Raw genomic sequence first — 18456 nt, 5'->3', positions numbered from 1 at the left:
GTCAGCAACTCAAACTCAGGCCCATGAGGATCTCAGAAATGCCACGTTGTGTGGGTGGCCACCAGGCTGTGGGGTGGCCTGGCTGTGGCCAGCTCATGAGGCTTGTACTGTTGAGTTGAAGCATGGCAGGACTGCTGAGACCTCTGTTTCAGCAGCTATTGTGGCCCCCTGACCTCCATTTCAGCAGATATTGTGCCTCGTTGCCTCTTTTTGTGGGTGGTTTAATGCCTAAACTGATGGAGAGGGAACAGAGGAGAGCCTTTACCTGCCAGCAAGCCTGACCACCCTGCTCCCTTACACTTGGGACTGATGACTTTGGTATTAAAGCATCAAATTCCATGTCAAGCTGGGTTAGAAAAATGTTTTTTCTCTCTTGAATTTCTCCTGGTGGAATAAACCAAAGTTTACTCCAGCATTAAAGCTGGCCCCAGACAGCAACACTCAGCAAAGCCTTTCAGCCAAATTTTTCTCTCTGGAAAGTTTTAATTTAAGAGGAGAAGGGGGAAAAAAAAAACCCAAAAGTATTCCCCTGCCCTCCTGTCAGAGCAATAACTTCTGCTGGCATTTATTTTCCTTCCTTCCTTCCAGATGACATCTCATAAACACATTTGCCTGGGACTTCTGCTCCCAAGAAGATTGGAGGTAGCACATCCAAAAGCTCCTGAGTGCCTCAGGAATTCACTCCCAGCTCAGAATAACTCCAGCGTCTGAGGAGCCAAAGGGCCACATTGCTCTGAAGGGTTTCACAGGGACAAGGACAGGCAGCAACCTGCTGGAGCTGGTGCAGCCCCTACTGAGGAGGTCCCTGAATACCATGGCCCTTAAAGACGCCTTTGAAGGTGTTTCTGATGGGACTGAAATCCTCCTTTCTCCGTGGTTTGTGTTCCGCTGCAGTAGGAAGTGATGAGCTAAGAAAAGCTGAACAGGAAGGATGGAGAGCGGTGGTGAGACCCCTGCTCAAAGGCTCTGCAGCAAAGCAGCCTCTGCTGGGGGCTGGAATGTCCAGAAAGAGAAAGATCAGGGTTAGGTCTGGGTCAGAGAAGCAAGGGAGAAGGGTGAGGGCTCTGATTAACCATCACCTTCCTCAAACTAAAGCAGCAGCTGCTGGAAAGAGGAGTTGAGGGAAGCTGCTCCTCACCGCTGGTCTGTTTACTGGCCAAAGGCTGAGTCACACTTCAGGCAGAAGGCTGTGCTGAGAAAACCACATCTGAGCTGAAAGCCACCACCCACTGAAGGCAGAAGGGACCATGCTGGAGGAGCAGCTCAGGATGGGATAGTCCCAAACACCAACAAACAGCTTGGACAGATGAAAGATTAAAGTCATTAAGCTCTTTCCTGGCCCCGCCTCCCCCATTCCCCCACCCCCTTCCATCAGTCCTTCCCGTCCCTCTCCTATTCCTCTGGAAGGGGGTGTCTGCACTGCTCATCCCAGAACCCGCTCTGAGCAGCCCCCAGCACTGGCTGGCAGCACCACAGTGACTTCTGGGACTGGACCAGGCCCAACTCATGGCTGTGCTTCAGGAGAACCAACAAATGTTCACCATTAAATCCAGGGCTGAACGTGAACCGGCAACTCGCCAGTGGAACACCGGCTTTTATCCCTACAGACCCCTCAGCCCTCTCCAGCCAGCTCCTTACAGATGAAAACATGGACACTCTGGAGGCTTCACCATTGCTTGAGGGTTGATGGTATCCTCCCCAGCCCAGCGTGTCCCCAGAAGGGTTGGTGTGTCCTTAGGGAGCAGATCCCATCCCGAGATGAGCCATACCACACCCACCCCAGAGATCAGGAAAATAAAGATCACCTCTCTCCTCTTTGCTTTTTTGGTCCAAGACAAAAGTCCAGGATGTTTAATTACTGTGAAAGAAACATCAGGAGGCCTGAACTTTCAGTTTCCCTCATCTCTATGTGACACCACAAAGCCAAGGAGAAGGCAGCCCGAGGCCGGAGGGTGGCTGCGGCTGTGAGTCCGTCTGCAAGCGCTCTGCTGAGCCGGGTTTCAAATGTCCTTCTCTTCTCTTCTCTCCTTACAGCTCTTCTAAAAATATCAAATATAGATCTTTCCCTCAGAATATTTTAAGATACTCTATTTATACATTAAATCTGTCCAAAATAAAAAGTGACACATACAGCAACTCAGTCACCCCGAGTCTCCAGGAGCAGTACAAAAAGACACGACACCGACCCCACCCCGCAGCGTGGCTCCTGCTCCAGAGGCCCTCTCCACCAGCCAGCTGGGCTTTCCCCACCATTGTCCATGACAAAATACCATCCTTCCAGCCCTGGACATGCCACCTGGCCAGCCTGGCTCTGCAGTCCCATAGGACTCCTCCTCTTACCCTTTTGCTTAAAAGAGACCCAAAATCACAGAATGGTTTGGGTTGGAAAGGACCTTGAAGATCATCCAGTTCCCACCCCCTGCCATGGGCAGGGACACCTCCCTCTAGCCCAGGTTGCTCAAGGCCTCATCCCACTTGGCCTTGATCACCTGCAGGGAAGGGGTATCCACAACCTCCCTGGGCAACTTGTTCCAGTGCCTCCCCACCCTCACTGTAAGGAGTTTCTTCCTCCTGGACTGGTGAGGGACTTGCAGACTCACTCTGCCAACCACTCGCCGCATCCATGGAGACACAAACATCTTCTCCAGGGCAGGAGCAGAGTGGTGGTGGAGCCAAAGGGCTTGTTTTAGTTCTTTGTAGATCACAGCTTGGCCACCCCAACAACAAATGTCCTGTGAGGATGGAAATAATTGACCTTGCACAACCAGTACTGCACAGACTTGGCACGGACAGGCGACGTGCCAGGCTGCAAGCAAGGAGACCACCACAACAAAGCGAAGGTGGAGAGTGGCAAACGCAGCTCCAAAATGGCACATCAGCAGCCTGGGCATTCACAGAAGCATGGATGGATGTGCTTTGGAAAGGGCAGACACAACCCATCAGTCCAGCCACAGGAGGGGTGCTCCTGGCGAGCTGCGTACAGCCCTCCAGGAAGGAAAGGGCAAGAAGTGCTGACCTGCACCTCACAAACCCCAGAGCCCTCAACAAATCCAGCAGCAGACATGGAGAGGTTTGGTCCAAAATCTTCTCCCCTCCACCCTGACAAGTGCTGGCAGCTCTCAGCCACCTCTGTGCCCACCCTGCAGAGCCCACTGAGCATCTCGCTCTCGCCTGCAAGAGCAGATCTCTGCTGTGGCAGGGCAGGGTGGCCACCACCTCACCAGCGTTGCCAAGGGGAGCTCAGCCGCATCCCAGCTGCTGCTGCAGGCCCAGCCTGTGGTTTGATGTCAGCTGCAAGCACCTCACCCCTTCCCCCATGGCATGAGAAGGGCTGGGCTGCTCCTGGGCAGCACAGGAGAGCTTCACTTGGGCTGGCTGGAAAGCAGCGAAGAGCCTGGGAGCAAAGGACTCCTCACTGCTGACTGCTCTTTCTCCAGAGGGAAGGGTGATGGGTTTGGCTTCCTCAGCTCCCACTGAAGCTCTTTGCAGGCTCCCTGCAGGGATCATCAGGTGTGGTGGCTTCTCTCCTGCTGGTCAGCGTTTGCAGGCTCAGAGCGGAGAGCTGCTGCGCTGCTGGGGTTTGTTGGCTGCTGGGAGGGCTTCCAGTGGGGACATGGGCTTCGGGCATCACCTGCCTCTGCTCGGGGCTGGAGCAGGTGAGGCGTCCCCAGGACCACTCACCCCACAGCCCCAGCACCACAGGAGACACCAAGGAGATTATCCACACAAACATTCATCTCAGTGGGCACAGGGCAGTCCTCGCCCCGCGCTGCACAGCGGCAGAGAGCAAACTGGTCAGCAGGATGCCCCCAGCAGCTGCCATGGATACCATGGAAAGCTCAGCAGTGGCCCTTCAGATGCCCACAGTTATAGGAACTCCACGTAGTTCTCCGGGATTAATCCTGTCTTGCCGTTGAGGGTCCCTTCCAGCCAGCCAGGCTCCTGGGAGGGGTGAACTGCAGGAGGGAAGGAAAAGGCAGGTTAGACTCAGACAATCGCCATTTGGGTTGGAGAAGACCTCTAAGATCATCAGGTCCAACCATCAACCTAGCACAGCCAAGCCCACCACTAAAGCATGGCCCTAACTGCCACACCTGCACAATGTGATTGCAGTACCTGAGGAATGGAGACTCAACCACCTCCCTGGGCAGCCTGTCCCAGTCTTTGAGAACCCTTTCAGGGAAGAAGCTTCTAATGTCCAACCAAAACATCCCCTGGAGCAACCTGAGCCTCAGATTGAGCCTTTCTTCTCATCTTCTCCCTTGTTTCTTGAGAGAAGAGACCAACCCCCACTGGACTTTAGTTACAGGAAACCTGGACTTCACAGCACATCTCAGGCACTTGGCACCTGAGTGCCCTCACTGTGGCACTAAATGTGCTGAGGGAACTGGGGTTGTTCAGCCTGGACAAGAGGAAGCTGAAGGGGAGACCTCACTGCTCTCAGCTCTCTGAAAGGAGGTTGTGGACTGAGGTGGGGGTTGGTCTCTTCTCCCTAGTATCAGCTGATAGAAGGAGAGGAAATGGCCTGAAATTGTGCCAGGGGAGGGTTAGGTTGGACATGAGGAACAATTTCTTTGCTACAAGAGTGGTCAGGCACTGGAACAGGCTGCCCAGGGAGGCGGTGGAGTCCCCATCCCTGGAGGTGTTCAAGAAACCTGTGGCCATGGCACCTGGGGACATGGTTTAGTGGCCATGGTGGTGGTGGGCTGATGGTTGGACTGGATGACCTTAGAGGTGCCCTCCAAGCCAAACAATGCTTTGATTCTGTGCCCATGGTACATTGCTGTAGTTGGGTTTCCCAACCCCCTGCATCAGGCTGTTTCCACCCAGCAGAGCTGCTCCCCCAGCCAACGTGAGCCTTGGCCGTGCTGCCAGGTGATCAGAACATGCTGTATGGTTTTCCCCTTGAATAATCCATTGATTTTAATCTAGCAAACACAATGTGTTGAATTCAAGCTGGTTCCCCTCCTGGCTGCTCTAATTCCCACGGGCTCTCCAAGGGGAGGCCATGTTTATTTATCAGGCAGCCGTGGAGCTGCTTAGCAAACGTATTTTCTTTCACTCACACGTCCTCATTCTCTTCCCCTTCCTGCTGGATCCTCACATATACCACAGGGCATGTGGTTGCAGCTTCCCAACTGACAATGCTCAACAAATAAAAGCCAGGAACTCCCTGGAGAGTGATCAAAAGTCTTTTCTTTACACTGGGATTACAGCTCAGGCAGAGCTGCTTGGCTCTGTGGGGCACTACCTCTGTCCCTTGATGCAGGAAAGAGAAAATCTAAGTTCATTAACATCTTCTCCAGAAGTCTGACTAACCAGAGCCTACCCCTTCAGCTCTTGGTATCCAGAAGGAGAAACAAACAAGCTGCTTTTCCACCTCCTTGCATGAAACACCATAGCAGCTGCACACATTCCTGCTGATGATACTCAGAACCCAGTCTCAAACCCCTCTCAAACCCCTACCCAGAGAACCAGGGAGGGATGGCTCTGTGTATGGTAAAGTTTGGTGTCACACAGGGCTCTACCCTGCTGTCACCCACTGGTTTCTCCCTTACATTTAGATCAAGGGTCCATGCCCATGGGAGAGACACAATGTGGTCACACACCCAGCATGGCACAAGCACACAAGGTCTGTGTGGTCCTACCTCACTCTGATGCATTATGTGACGTGGTGAAGAGCTGGGACATGCCTACTGCAAGGTCTCCAGTAACTCCAGTGAGCAGCTGGAGCATTGGGCAGCTGCCAGGAAGGCAGACTGCAAGCAGCCAAGGCCAGCAGTGGGCACTGGTGGTGCTCCTGCCTGCCAAGGACACAGCATCACACAAAGGTGACACTGTGCCCCACCAAACTCCCTTTGTTTTTCTGATTTGGATCAGAGCCTGCACTTTGCACTCCCAAGTGTGGCCTGGAGAACCTCCATGCAAGGCTGTCCCTTCCAGAATCCCAGCATGGGGGGAGCTGGAAGAGACCTCTGGAGATCATCCAGGCCGTCCACCTTGCTAAAGCAGGGCACACACAGCAGCTTGTGCAGGACCACAGTGTCCAGGTGGGTTTGGAAGCTCTCCAGAGCAGGAGACTCCACAGGCTCTCTGGCAGCCTGCTGCAGGGCTCCGGCACCCTCACAACAAAGGAGTTTCTCCTCCTGTTCAGATGGAACCTCCTGAGTGGCAGTTTGTGCCCCTTGCCCCTTGTGCTGTCCCCGGGCACCACTGGGAGGAGCCTGAGCCCCTCCCCTGGCCAGCAGCCCCAGCCCCAGCCCGCGCCCAGCACTGACCGTTGTCGAAGATGGTGCCGGCGGTGAAGGAGAGCTCCGAGTCGTGCTCTGCCTTGCAGGCATACAGGGCCCGCGCCTTCCGCAGGGGAGAGCTGCAACACAAACCGTTGGCTGGCATCAGCACCCCCTGCAGGCACACACCGCTGCCCCCCGCTCCAGAGGGGGCCACAGGGTGGGGATGCTGCAGCTCTGCACAGGTCCCAGCTCAAGCTGCTTGAGGGACGAGTGAGGAAGAGACCAGAGGAGGCCTCGGGGATGAGTCTCTACACTGCAAACCCCAGCTGCAGCTCAGCTGGCACTGCCAGCACTGGTGCCCATACCCGGTGCCCATGCAGTGGGCAGCCCCAAGCAAAAAGGGCCCAGGAGAGCTCCAGGAGCTAGACAGAAGGACTGAAGTGCCAGAGTGGAGTGAAGGGGGGCAGCGGGTCACTGTCAGAGGGCTTTGGCAGTGCCCTGCTCGTGCCAAGCACATCACTCTCCGAGAGCAGCTGGCAGAATTTCAGCAGGAGGAATTAGCACCTGGGGGAGGGGATTTCAAAAGAGAGAAGCAGGGAGGTCCGTGGAGGCTTTGGTGCACTTCTTAGGAGGCTGTACCTAGAGATAAAAGAGATTCACCAACCGTGAGATGGCAGCGGGAAGTGCCAGCCTGCCCAGGCCGCAGGGGCAGCCAGAGATGGAGCAAACCAGCAGCAGAGGCAGGGAGAAAATGCAGGACCTCAGACCCCACCAGCAAGGCATCAGCATGGAGAGCTGTCCTCTGCACCTCCAGCCCCCCACTCATCCTTCTGGGCTCCAGCAAGGCTGGTGGAAAGCCGGGACACTGCCAGGGCATGGGCATGGGCTGCCCGACCAGCAGGATGCAGCACAGAATGCATTGGGTTGGAAGGGACCCTCAAAGCTCATCTTGTCCACCCCCCTGCAGTCAGCAGGGACACCTCCAAGCAGAGCAGGTTGTTCAGAGCCACATCAAGTCGGATCTTGAATGTCTCCAGGGGCTGGGGCCTCAACCACACCCCTGGGGAACCTGTTTCAGTATTTCACCACCCTCATTGTGAAGAGCTTCCTCCTGATGGCCAACCTAAACCTACCCTGCTCCAGTTTTAAATCATTGCCCCTCATCCTATCACCAGAGGCCCTTCTAGACAGTCCCTCCCCAGCCTTCCTGGAGATCCTCTTCAGATATTGAAATGCAGCTCTAAGGTCTCCCCAGAGCCTTCTCTTCTCTAGGATGAACAGCCCCAACTCTCCCAGCCTGTCCCCACAGGGGAGGTGCTCCAGCCTTCTGATCATCTTTGGGGCCTCCTCTGGACTTGCTCCAGCAGGTCCATGTCCTTTCTGTGCTGAAGACTCTGGACACAGAACATCATCAGTGCTGCAGGAGGCTGCTCAGCTATGGTACAGCCAAAGGAAGTGATGGAAGTGACCCAAGAGCTGCTGGGGCAAGGACCAAGGTCTCACCATTTCTCAGGTCAGTGGTTGTGGAGCCTCCTTCTCTGAAGACTTTCAAAACCTGTTTGGATGTGTTCCTGTGCAACCTGATCTAGGAGTACTTGGGGGGTTGGACCAGATGCTCTCCAGAGGTCCCTTCCAACCTCACCATCTGGGATTCTGGGAGTCTGTTTCACCAATTTCTGTCTTTTGGAGGACTTGAGCTTGCTCTGCATCCTCCAAAGAGATCCCAGGGAAGCAGCACGCTCTAACCTCCTGGCAGAAGTGGTTCAGCATCACCCAGAAAGCATGAACTGAGGCAGCTGTGACAGGCTTTGGTTTTGCTGAGAAGAGAACCTTAAAGCTGAGGACTCTCCTCTCCAAATTCCAGCTGGCTGACACGAGCTGGTGCCAAACACTTGAAACCCAGGATGGGCAAACACTTGTCCCACTGCAGAGGGTCCCAGGGAGGCACCACCCACACAGAGTCTCACTTGTGGAGACTGTCAGGTGAAAACCAGAAGGTATTTTCAGGTGTAACCACCTTGAATTATTCAAGTTGTTGTTTTTCTCCCCCTGGAATGACTTCTGCAGCCTGCCCCTTGCTTGCCAGCTGCTCTCCAGCTGTGACTGCTCCCATTGGAACCCTGTAGGGCTTTCAGGCACTCCAGCACATGGTTAGTGTCTGCCTCCAAGCATGGCACAGGGCCAGCAAAGCACTCAGGATCTGCCCCCACCAGCCCTTGTGCTGTTTTGGGGATGATGAGGGTCCCCTCCCGCAGGGGGGAAGGCTGCTTGGGTGGCTTTGGGCTGCTGTCAGCCTTTGGAGACACAAAGCGAAGCAAGGCAGGCACCCTGCTGGGCTGGCAGCTGGTGAGCAGGGAGCCCTGCTGTGGCTGGAGGTGCTGGGAGGAGCTCGCTCTGCACCGGTAAGGAAAGAACTGGTTGGACACGTCCCAACCCCAGGAGGTGGCTGGAGGTGGACCTCCCTCGACCTGCTGGCCACACTCTTCTTCGTGCACCCCAGGAGACCATTGACCATCTTAGCCATGAGGGAACACTGCTGGCTCATGGTGAACTCGGTGTCCACCACACTCCCAGGTCCTTCTGCACAGAACCAAGGCTCGTTATTCCTTGCAGTTCCAAAGGCTCGCCATTCCCTGCAGCACCCAGGATGGCACCACAGCTCTTACCTGTTGCAGAGGACTAAAGCCAGCCCCAGGAGCTGCAGTGGCTGGGCATGACCAGAGAACCCACCAGTGACATCCAGCACTGTGACCGTGACCACAGGGCTCAGCGAGCACCCGCTGTGGGGCTCAGTGGGAGGACTCAAAGGGTGCCCCTGGGGCTGGAGGCGGCTGGAAGCTCCTCTCTTGCCGAGTGCAGATAGCTGCAGGTGGGGTGGGGTGAGCAGGAAGCCAAGGGGACAGGCAAGGCAGAGTGGGGGGAACTGGAGAAATCCAACAGAAAACAGCCAAAGCAACAAAGAGCAAAGCGAGTTCTGCAACAGACCTGATGGGGGATGAGTCGCTGGACGTAGAGGAGGTGGGCATAGGGCTGGATGGCGCGGAGAACATGGGCCAGGACGGTGAGAGGGGTGACGTTGGGCTTGGATTCTGAGGGCTGCAAGACAGAAGCAGATACCTGATCAACGTGCAGCCAGCCACACACACAGCCACCCGGGCACAGCCGTGAAATGAGGGGCTCGGACCTGGGGAAAGCTTTCGAGGCCAGATCTGCATCTCTCTGGACAACAGGAGCCGGATCTTCCAGTGACCCCTGTGCCACCACCCCGCTGCTCACAGCCAGCCTGCTGCTCACAGCCAGCCCGCTGCTCACAGCCAGCCCGCTGCTCACAGCCAGCCCGCTGCTCACCACTGGGGAGATTCAGGCTGGATGTGAGGAGAAAGTTCTTCGCCATGAGAGTGGTGAAACCCTGGAATGGGTTGTCCAGGGAGGTGGTTGAGGCCCTGTCCCTGGAGATGTTTAAGACCAGGCTGGACAAGGCTTTGGCCAGCCTGATCTAGTGTGGGGTGTCCCTGCCCATGGCAGGGGGGTTGGAACTAGATGATCCTTGTGGTCCCTTCCAACCCTGACTGATACTATGATACTATGATACTTACCTGCCCCAGTTTGTTTCCCCCAGCTGCTGGGAATGGGCACAGAGAATGGGATTTCCTGACATTTCTGATGCCTTTGAGATGCCTCCATCCACGTCAGAATGAGGGACCTGGTCCGCCGTGCCCACTCATGACCTCCAAACGGGTCAGGGAGCACAGAGGAGTTTGTTATCTGCAGGATGGAGCCAGCCAGGGCTGGTGCTTCCAGGCTGCCATCCGAGGAGAGCTAGCAGGAGAAAACCACCAGCTCACATCACCCTGCAAGCATCAGCAGCACCAGAAGGGCCTCAGACTCAGTGGCCACTGAATACATCAGGCAAAGAGCTCTCAGGTCCAGGGCCCCTGCCCTGCTCATCCATCCAGCACTGTAAAAAGGGATGGATTTTCCACAGTTTACACTGAAGCTCTCTGCTTCCCCTCCTGCAAACTCCTCACCTTCAAGCTACAGCTGCCAACTGAAGCTGAGTCAAGTTGCTGAACTAGTAAATGAAGACAGAAGTCAAGCACAAAGTAAGCTTGGTTCCTTCACCACTGCTCAATGTAGGTCACTCTCAGGGTCACCAAAAAGCAATTATTGTACTACAACACCAACTGGGCTCTGACTCATCTGCTGCTGCCTTCAGGCCCAGACTCATCTCTACCTTCCAATTCAGGCTCTAAGCTCCATCCCTGCTAGAGCACTATAAAAACTTCTCTGCACTCAAGAAGCACCTGTAGAAGTTCTGCAAAAGCAGCAGCACTTATGGCTTGCTTTCTGAGCCTCTGGTACCTCTGATAGCACAGGGCTGTGATCATGGAATCATGGAACAGGGTGGGTTGGCAGGGACATTCAAAGCTCATCCAGCCCAACCTCCCTGCACTCAGCAGGCACATCTGCAACTACAGCAGGTTGCTCAGAGCCCCAAACAACCTGACCTTGAGTACAAGCCCACAGGCAATGCTTGGGCTGTCCTCATTCCCATCCCCATCTCCACCCTTAATCTGGGGGCACCCAAAGGAGAGAGAAGGGATACTGGGATGGGGAGCTCCAGAGCATGCAGGGAAACCTCAGTCCTGCAGTAACAACAGTTTATGGGTCACACCAGAGCAAAGGGATGTTGGAGGGAGGACCAGGACTGCAGCAGGATTAACGGCACACCAGTGGCCACAGCTTCATCTCTTCTCCCTTGGGAGACATTCTCAGGGAACTGGCACTTCTCTGGGGGCAACAGGGTGAAGCTGCTGACAGTCCTGAGGTGGAGAGAAAGGTGGCCCATCTGTGGAGAGGGACACAGTCTTCCCTCTCAGCTCCAGGAGGCAAATACAATTTGTCCTAAAGACCTGTCTGGGGTCATAAAATAATCTCCTAGAGAGATCTGACTCACATTTCCTCTTGTCACCATGTGGTGTGCAGTGAGGTGCCTCCTCCACATTCAAGGAGAAGCCTCCTGAGGAGCATGGCTTGGACCAGTAGCCAACTTGGGAAAAAAATCCCAGCCTCCAGGAAGGATGAAAGCACACCCCTCCCCTCCACACCAACCAAACCAGGCAGCACCAGCACACACACAGCTCAAACCTTCCTTAAAAGATGAAGACTCTGTAGAAAAGATGAAGGGTCAGCTCATGCTCATTCAATACCTATTAGATCACAGCAGCAGGAGTCACACATTGCTTCTGCCCCTGGCTTCTGCTCAGGATGAAATGTTTCACGTGCTATCAGAGACCTGGGTATCACAAACCTTCTTCCATTTCGGGCTGAATGTAAAACCTCAGCCTCCCTTGTGCAAAAGCCCCAGCCAACCTCACCCAACAGGTTCTCCAGCCAATATTTCTGATTAACCTTGGAGCTGGTGTCTTCCCTTCAGCCTGAGTTACAACTTAGCACCTTAAAGCAAAAATGTCCCTCCAGCCCATGCCTCTGTGCCACCACCACCCCAAAGCCTTTCTTAGGCTCATCCTGGGTGTTTAGCTCTTCCCCTACACCAAGAGGCTCGTGACCTTCACCATTGGTTCCTGAATGCCCTTCCACATGCCCATGAGTAAGGCTGGCAGCCAATGCTCCCTGGCATTCTCTGATGGTGACAATTCAAAACTCAGAGGATAAATCCATGGATTGGGTCCAGTTCCTAGGGGGAAAGTGTCCATGTCATAAATACCACCACTGCAGTGATACCTTGAGAATATCAAAGAAGGTTCAATTGTTGGCATGAACTCCTCTGAGGTCCATATCTGCTTTAAGGCCAAGCTCTTGGCTTCTTCCCTCCTGGCAGATGCTGTGTCACTGGATTCAACACAAACAAAGGACTTCCCTTTGTCATTATGGCCCAAAACTTTATTGCATCAGGAGATTACATGTGCATAGAAATGAGATACAGGTCAAAACATGGTTGGGCTTCTCCCCCTGAGAGTGACCACCAACACCCTCCAGCCCTCTGGCCACAGCTCCCACCAGCTCTGCAGGCAGCAGGCCCCACGAGGCCACCTCACTGGGCGCACCAGCGATGCTGCCCCTGCGTCGTGGCACAGCCGCCACCTCCCTACCAACCCTGCTCCTCCTCACAGCGTGACTGAAAGAAAATCTGACCATGCAGGGCTCCAGGACTAGGAATTCCCAAAGCATTTTTTCAGATGAAGTAATTTCCAAAGAATGCAGCTCTTGCTACTCAGAAAGTCTTCTCTGTCATCGCCCCACCAGCTGCGCAGCCTGCTCCTGAGCGATGCCAGCAGTGGGATTCCCAGAGCTATTCCTGTGATGCTGTGGTACCAAAGCCCTACAGCAAGAACCAGCACTCAGGGCTGGCTTCCACCCAAGAAGCTATGGATAGTTTGGAGCAGGATTTGTGTGTCTTTGGATCCTTGGTGGCAAAGACAACACCCTTCATGTCCACCAAAACAACTGAAAGAACTATCAACTAACGTCAGCACATCAAACTTCCACCTGGACAGGAGGAGAAACTTCTTTGGTGTGAGGGTGCTGGAGCCCTGCAGCAGGCTGTCCAGAGAGGTTGTGGAGTCTCCTTCCCTGGAGAGCTTCCAAACCCCCCTGGCCATTGTGATCCTGGGCAAGCTGCTGGGGATGCCCTGCTTCAGCAGGGCAGTTGGACTGGGTGATCTCCAGAGGTCCTTTCCAACCACACCATGCTGGGATGCTGGGATGCTGGGATTTTATGACACATGAAAAAGGAGAAATGCTTGTAGAGCACAGGAGCAGTGATACTGTTTTGGGGGATCAGAGGGGAATCAGAAACATCCCTTTGAGGTGAGATTTGTGTGATTCTGTGTGGGTTTTACATCTGAAGACCATCCTGCTTCAATGAGGTTGCTCACAGAAGAGATGAATGTGGTCCTATGACGACTGAGCTATCCTATGGTCTTCCTCTGCAAGTCCTTCCAGCACATTTCCTCAGGAAGAACAAATGGACACTCCAGAATCCACCTGGGCTGGCCCTCCCAGCACCTATGGACCTCAGGGCTATGATATGCAAGAGGGATTCACCTCCCTTCCGTGAAATGCAGGAACTTCTTTCAAGACACTGCTGGAGTGTCCCCCCCTGAGGTGCCTGTCTCCCTGGAGAGGTCAGTGCATACAAGTGGCCAGGCTGCTCTGAGGTCTCTGGCATTTGGGAAGTGCTTTTCTTGTGGGATCCAATTTCCTTTCTGTTTCTCATGGATAAAGCAGGGGTGGTGAGAGGCTTGGAGGCAATGTTGGCTGCTGCCTGCTTTCAGCTCTGCCTGCAGAAGGCAAAAGTCATCTGGACCTTTTTTGTTTTCCTTCTTCTTACTCTGGAGGACTTTGCAAGGGACTCTTCCTGTTGGGTGCAGAGTGGGGAAAAAAGAGGGGGAAAAAAGCTAAGAACCAAAATCACCAGAACCAGGAAACACAGAAGTGGCTAAAATGAGAGTCTTCCAAGATGAGTATGAAGAAGCAGCAGAAGGAACTCCATGAGGCTATAGCCCAGTGCATCCCAAGGCTTTCACCTTTCTTGATGGTCCATCTGAGCCCCTTGAATGCAGCAGCTGTGACCTGCAACCCAGTGAGGAGGTAAAACCACCCTGGAAAGGGCAGGGTGTGGGAGGACATTGTGCCATAGTGGTTGCCTGCTAGCTGCAGGAGCACTTCAGCTCCTTCTGCCCCTCTGGTAGCCCCATTCTTCCAGCCAAGGGTACTCAGAAACAGCTTTAGAAGCTAAGCTCTCGTGCCTGCTGCTTGCTCTGCCATCCCCTCTCTGATGTTTAGTTTGCTGCCTGGCCACACAGAGACAGCAGCAGTTCTTGTCTCCAGGCTCCAGTCTCCTTCCCAGTTGCCTTAGCTAAAAAATCTCTTGTCTAACCTTTTCTCATAACCTCCCTTTGACTCCTCTTCTCTGCAGCCTCCCTGTCCAGACTGCCTCTGGCTTTTTCTTCACACAGCTCAAGTCCTCAAGGCATTTACAGCTCTCAAGAGTTATTCTCAGCAGGGTTTCCAGACAACTTCTGCTGCTTTGTTCTCCTGGCTGAGAGGACACCAGTTCCACTTCAAAAATGTTTGCAACTTCTTGTTTATGTTGGTGGAACTCAGGGCTATTTCTGACAGAGAACATCTAATGACCATGAATGGGCAGAGCCTGCTGATGAGCTGCAGCCCTTTCATGCAATCACCTCCAGAACACATAACAAAATTCCATCCTGACATTATCAATACCTGACTGCTTTAAAATACATCAAAACCCTCCCAGCCCCTTACCTCCTGACCTGTTCCTATGAGACAAAGCTGCAGAACATGAAGTTCTTCCCCAAGCTAACCAGAAAGGAAAAAAAAACACAATATAGCATCACTTAAAGTCTTCTAACATGAGGCCAAGGGTGCAGCTCAGCAGCAGATGTGGCTCTGTTGGCTAAATGAGATGGGGGGCAGCTTTGGGTTGAGAAGCCCATGAAGTTCATGCAATGCTGCAGGCCCTAGCACAGCTCAAGGTGCAGAAGGATGAGCTCTAGCAAGCGACTCCCCAGGCTCCGCCTGCCCTGCAGGTGAGCGATGGCACCACACAGGGCCCCAGAGGTGACCGTCAGCACACAGGGCTTCACACTGGCAGGATTCTTCCTCTGGCTGGAACTTTAAATGGAAGAGAAATGATGTACCTGAGGGAATAACACTGGAGAGAGTTCTAGCATCATCACTCAGGTGGACAATAACGACACACTTAGGGGAAGAAGCAGCCAAAATGCACTGTGGTCAACATCACTTGACCAAAGAGGTCCAGAAAAGTTCATCTCCTTCAGGGTGGACTTTCCCACGGCTCCATTTGTTAATTCCTCTGTCTCCATCAGCACAGATTTAGAGGCTCTTCTTTTGGACAAGATGGACATGTCCCTCTTGGTAATCCTGAGGATACCCAGCCCTTTGGTTTGTCCCCTCGCTGCTACTTGGCTTCTTCCCCACACGCAGAAACACTTCCCTGTTTTAGCAACTTCATAAAGCATCTAAAAGCCTTCCCAGGTGAGTCAGAGAGAGACCAGGAAGAGTTCTGACTTTGGGAAGAGGAGCTGGAGTTGTTGTTGTCCCACTTAGTAGCCACTTCCATTTCCAAGCAGAGAGATAATGCTGGATGTTTCAAGGGGATGCGATGACATTGCTGGCATGGAACAGCCTCCTGGCATGAAGCTCAGAAGATGGATGTTAATGCTGGAGAAAGCTGAGTGAAGGAGCAGAGTCAGAGATGGATAAAATTTCAGCATGAGTAAGCATTGGAGGCACTGTGAGAAGGAAGCTGGCTGGCCCAGCGTGCAGGTGTCCTCCACATGGGGTGGGATCCAGGTGATGGGAGCATCACACCATCTAAACAGGGAACAGCACCACACCAGTGCTTCTACCACTTGCTTTTAACAGAGAATTCACAGCATCACCAGCAAGTGAGCAACCCATCACTCACTGCCCCTACAGAAACATCCTACCAGCATGGGAAGCTACACTGGCAGCCACAGATTTTCCCAGGATCCCAGCACAATGGAGTTGGAAGGGACCTCTGGAGATCATACAGTCCAATCCCCCTGCCAAAGCAGGGCACCCACAGCAGCCTGCCCAGCATCACAATGGCCAGGGGGGGCTTGGGATCTCTCCAGAGAAGGAGACTCCACAACATGTCTGGGCAGTCTGCTCCAGGGCTCCAGTATCCTCACACCAAACAAGTTTCTCCTCATGTTGAGGTGGAACTTCCTGGGTTCCAGTTTGTGCCCACTGCCCCTTGTCTTATCACAGAACACCACCAATAAGAGCCTGACCCCTTCTCCTTGACACCCACCCTTCAGATAGTCATTAACAATCATAAGACCTCCTCTCAGCCTTCTCTTCTCCAGGCTAAACAGCCCCAAGCGTCTCAGCCTTTCCTCACCAGACAGATGTTCTGCTCCCTTCACCATCCTCATAGCCTCTGTTGGACACCCTCTGCTATATCTATCCCTGTCCCTCTTAAACTGGGGAGCCCTCTGCTCCAGGTGTGGTCTCACCAGACAGACACAGATGAGGCAGGGTAGTGGGACAATGGCAACCACAGATCCATACTAAGACGTTTTTGGGTCCCTCTAGCCTGGACACAGCATGTCCTGCCTCAACCCATTTGCTCACCATCTTTATGCTCTCATCCTCCCCCTGCTCCTGTTCAGCTCAAAAGTCTCTCAGCAGACCAGAAACTCAAGCTGGTGGATCTGATGTCAAACCAAGAGCTTTCAAACCATATTAAAGCTCTTAATTATTAATAGAGAAGTTGTGATGTGCCTGTAGGAAGCCAAAGAGCAGTTTAGGAGGGAAGTGTTGGGAAATCAGGAGCCAGCATCTTAGTCACATCTTCTCCATCACACCACTGCCTCTAACCCATGAGGTCATTCTGCAAGCCTGGATGCATTAGTCACCAAGAAATTGTACTCACTATGAAGGAGAACTCCACAGTCCTCCAGAAATCTCTCATCTTCCTCTGGCTCCTTTCAATCCTCTGCTATCTGACGTCCCCCAGAAAAGAAAACTCTCCCATCTGCCACCCCAGCAACCAGATGGGATTCTTGGAAAAGGAAGGTAATTAAAGTCCCTTGTGGGATCACAGCTCCCAGATCAGCTGGGGGGTGTTTGGTGGTATCAAATATTTGAGGTAAACACATGCTGTGTGCAAGGTGGCCCTGCTCCACTGCTCAGCAGGGTTTGCCAACCATGAAAAGCTCAAACTTGTTGCATGCAGTTGAAGGTGGTCTGCAGGAGGGTTGGAGCTGCAGGAAAGGTGACCGAGACATTTAAAGTAGAAATGTGTCAGATGTAGACTCAGGAAATAGCATTTTTTCACAGATTTACAGGGGTTGGAAGGAATCTCTGCTGATCATCCAGTCCAATGCTCCTGCTCTCTCAGGGGCACCTGCAGCAGCTTGCCCAGGATCATGATAGCCAGGTGGGCTTAGGATATCTCCAGAGAAGGAGACTCCACAACCTCTCTGGGCAGCCTGCTCCAGGGCCCCAGTACCCTCACACCAAAGAGAAGTTCCTCCTCATGCTGCAGTGGAACCTCCTGGCTTCCAGTTTATACCCATTGCCTCTTGTCCTATCACAGGACACCACTGAAAAGAGCCTGGCCCCTTCTTCTTGCCCCCAGCCCTTCAGATATTTATGAACACCCATAAGATCCCTTCTCAGACATCTCTTCTCCAGGTTCAACAGCCACAGGTTTCTCAGCCTTTCCTCATCAGAGAGATGTTCCTATCCCTTCCTCAGCCTTGCAGCCTCCATTGGACACTGGTATTTCCCTGTCCCTTTTGAGCTGGGGAACCCAGAACTGGATCCTGTCCTAGTCATGAGGTCTGTGGTGACAGGTTAGACTCGATGATCTTTGAAGTCTCTTCCAACCTTAGTGATACTGTGGTACTGTGATGAATAGAATAGAACAGAATAGAATAGAATAGAATAGAATAGAATAGAATAGAATAGAATAGAATAGACCAGACCAGACCAGGTTGGAAGAGACCTTCAAGATCATCACATCCAACCTATCATCCAACACCACCTAAACAACTAAACCATGGCACCAAGCACCCTGTCAAGTCTCACCCTGAACACCTCCAGTGATGGTGACTCCACCACCTCCCTGGGCAGCACATTCCAATGGGCAATCACTCTCTCTGTGTAGAACTTCCTCCTGACCTCCAGCCTGAACCTCCCCTGGCGCAGCCTGAGACTGTGTCCTCTTGTTCTGGTGCTGGTTGCCTGGGAGAAGAGACCAACCTCTGCCTGTCTACAACCTCCCTTCAGGTAGTTGTAGAGAGTGATAAGGTCACCCCTGAGTCTCCTCCTCTCCAGGCTAAGCAACCCCAGCTCCCTCAGCTTCTCCTCATAGGGCTTGTGTTCCAAGCCCCTCACCAACTTTGTTGCCCTTCTCTGGACACCTTCCAGCAACTCAACATCTTTCCTAAACTGAGGGGCCCAGAACTGGACACAGTACTCAAGGTGTGACCTAACCAGTGCAGAGTACAGGGGCAGAATGACCTCCCTGCTCCTGCTGGCCACACTGTTCCTGATGCAGACCAGGATGCCATTGGCCCTCTTGGCTTCCTGGGCACACTGCAGGCTCATGTTCAGATGTGGTCTCAGCAGGACAGAGTAGATGGGGAGAAGAACCTCCCTTGTCCTGCTGGCCACA

General features: G+C 53.4%; 1 protein-coding gene across 3 annotated transcripts in view; it reads right to left on the bottom strand.

Moving 5' to 3' along the window:
- Positions 1-1720: 1720 nt before the first annotated feature.
- ARHGAP26 (Rho GTPase activating protein 26) overlaps positions 1721-18456 on the bottom strand; it is a 141457-nt gene continuing 124721 nt past the window's right edge. Inside the window, exons 21-23 of one of the 3 annotated variants that reach the window (XM_068159012.1) lie at positions 9219-9329; positions 6279-6370; positions 1722-3956 (exon numbers count right to left, since the gene is read on the bottom strand). In XM_068159012.1, coding sequence (XP_068015113.1) covers positions 3868-3956; positions 6279-6370; positions 9219-9329 — 292 coding nt within the window. In that variant the 3' untranslated portion in view covers positions 1722-3867. Of the gene's footprint in view, positions 3957-6278; positions 6371-9218; positions 9330-11993; positions 13615-18456 lie in introns of those variants that run through there. The other 2 variants (XM_068159021.1, XM_068159030.1) reach the window with 2 other exon arrangements.

This window comes from Melanerpes formicivorus, unplaced genomic scaffold (assembly GCF_026170545.1).
Source record: "Melanerpes formicivorus ecotype bairdi unplaced genomic scaffold, bMelFor1.0.p_v2 SCAF_2, whole genome shotgun sequence".
Lineage (NCBI taxonomy): Eukaryota > Metazoa > Chordata > Aves > Piciformes > Picidae > Melanerpes > Melanerpes formicivorus.
The sequence above is the reverse complement of the archived record's forward strand: the minus strand, read 5'-3'. Positions and strand labels throughout refer to the sequence as shown.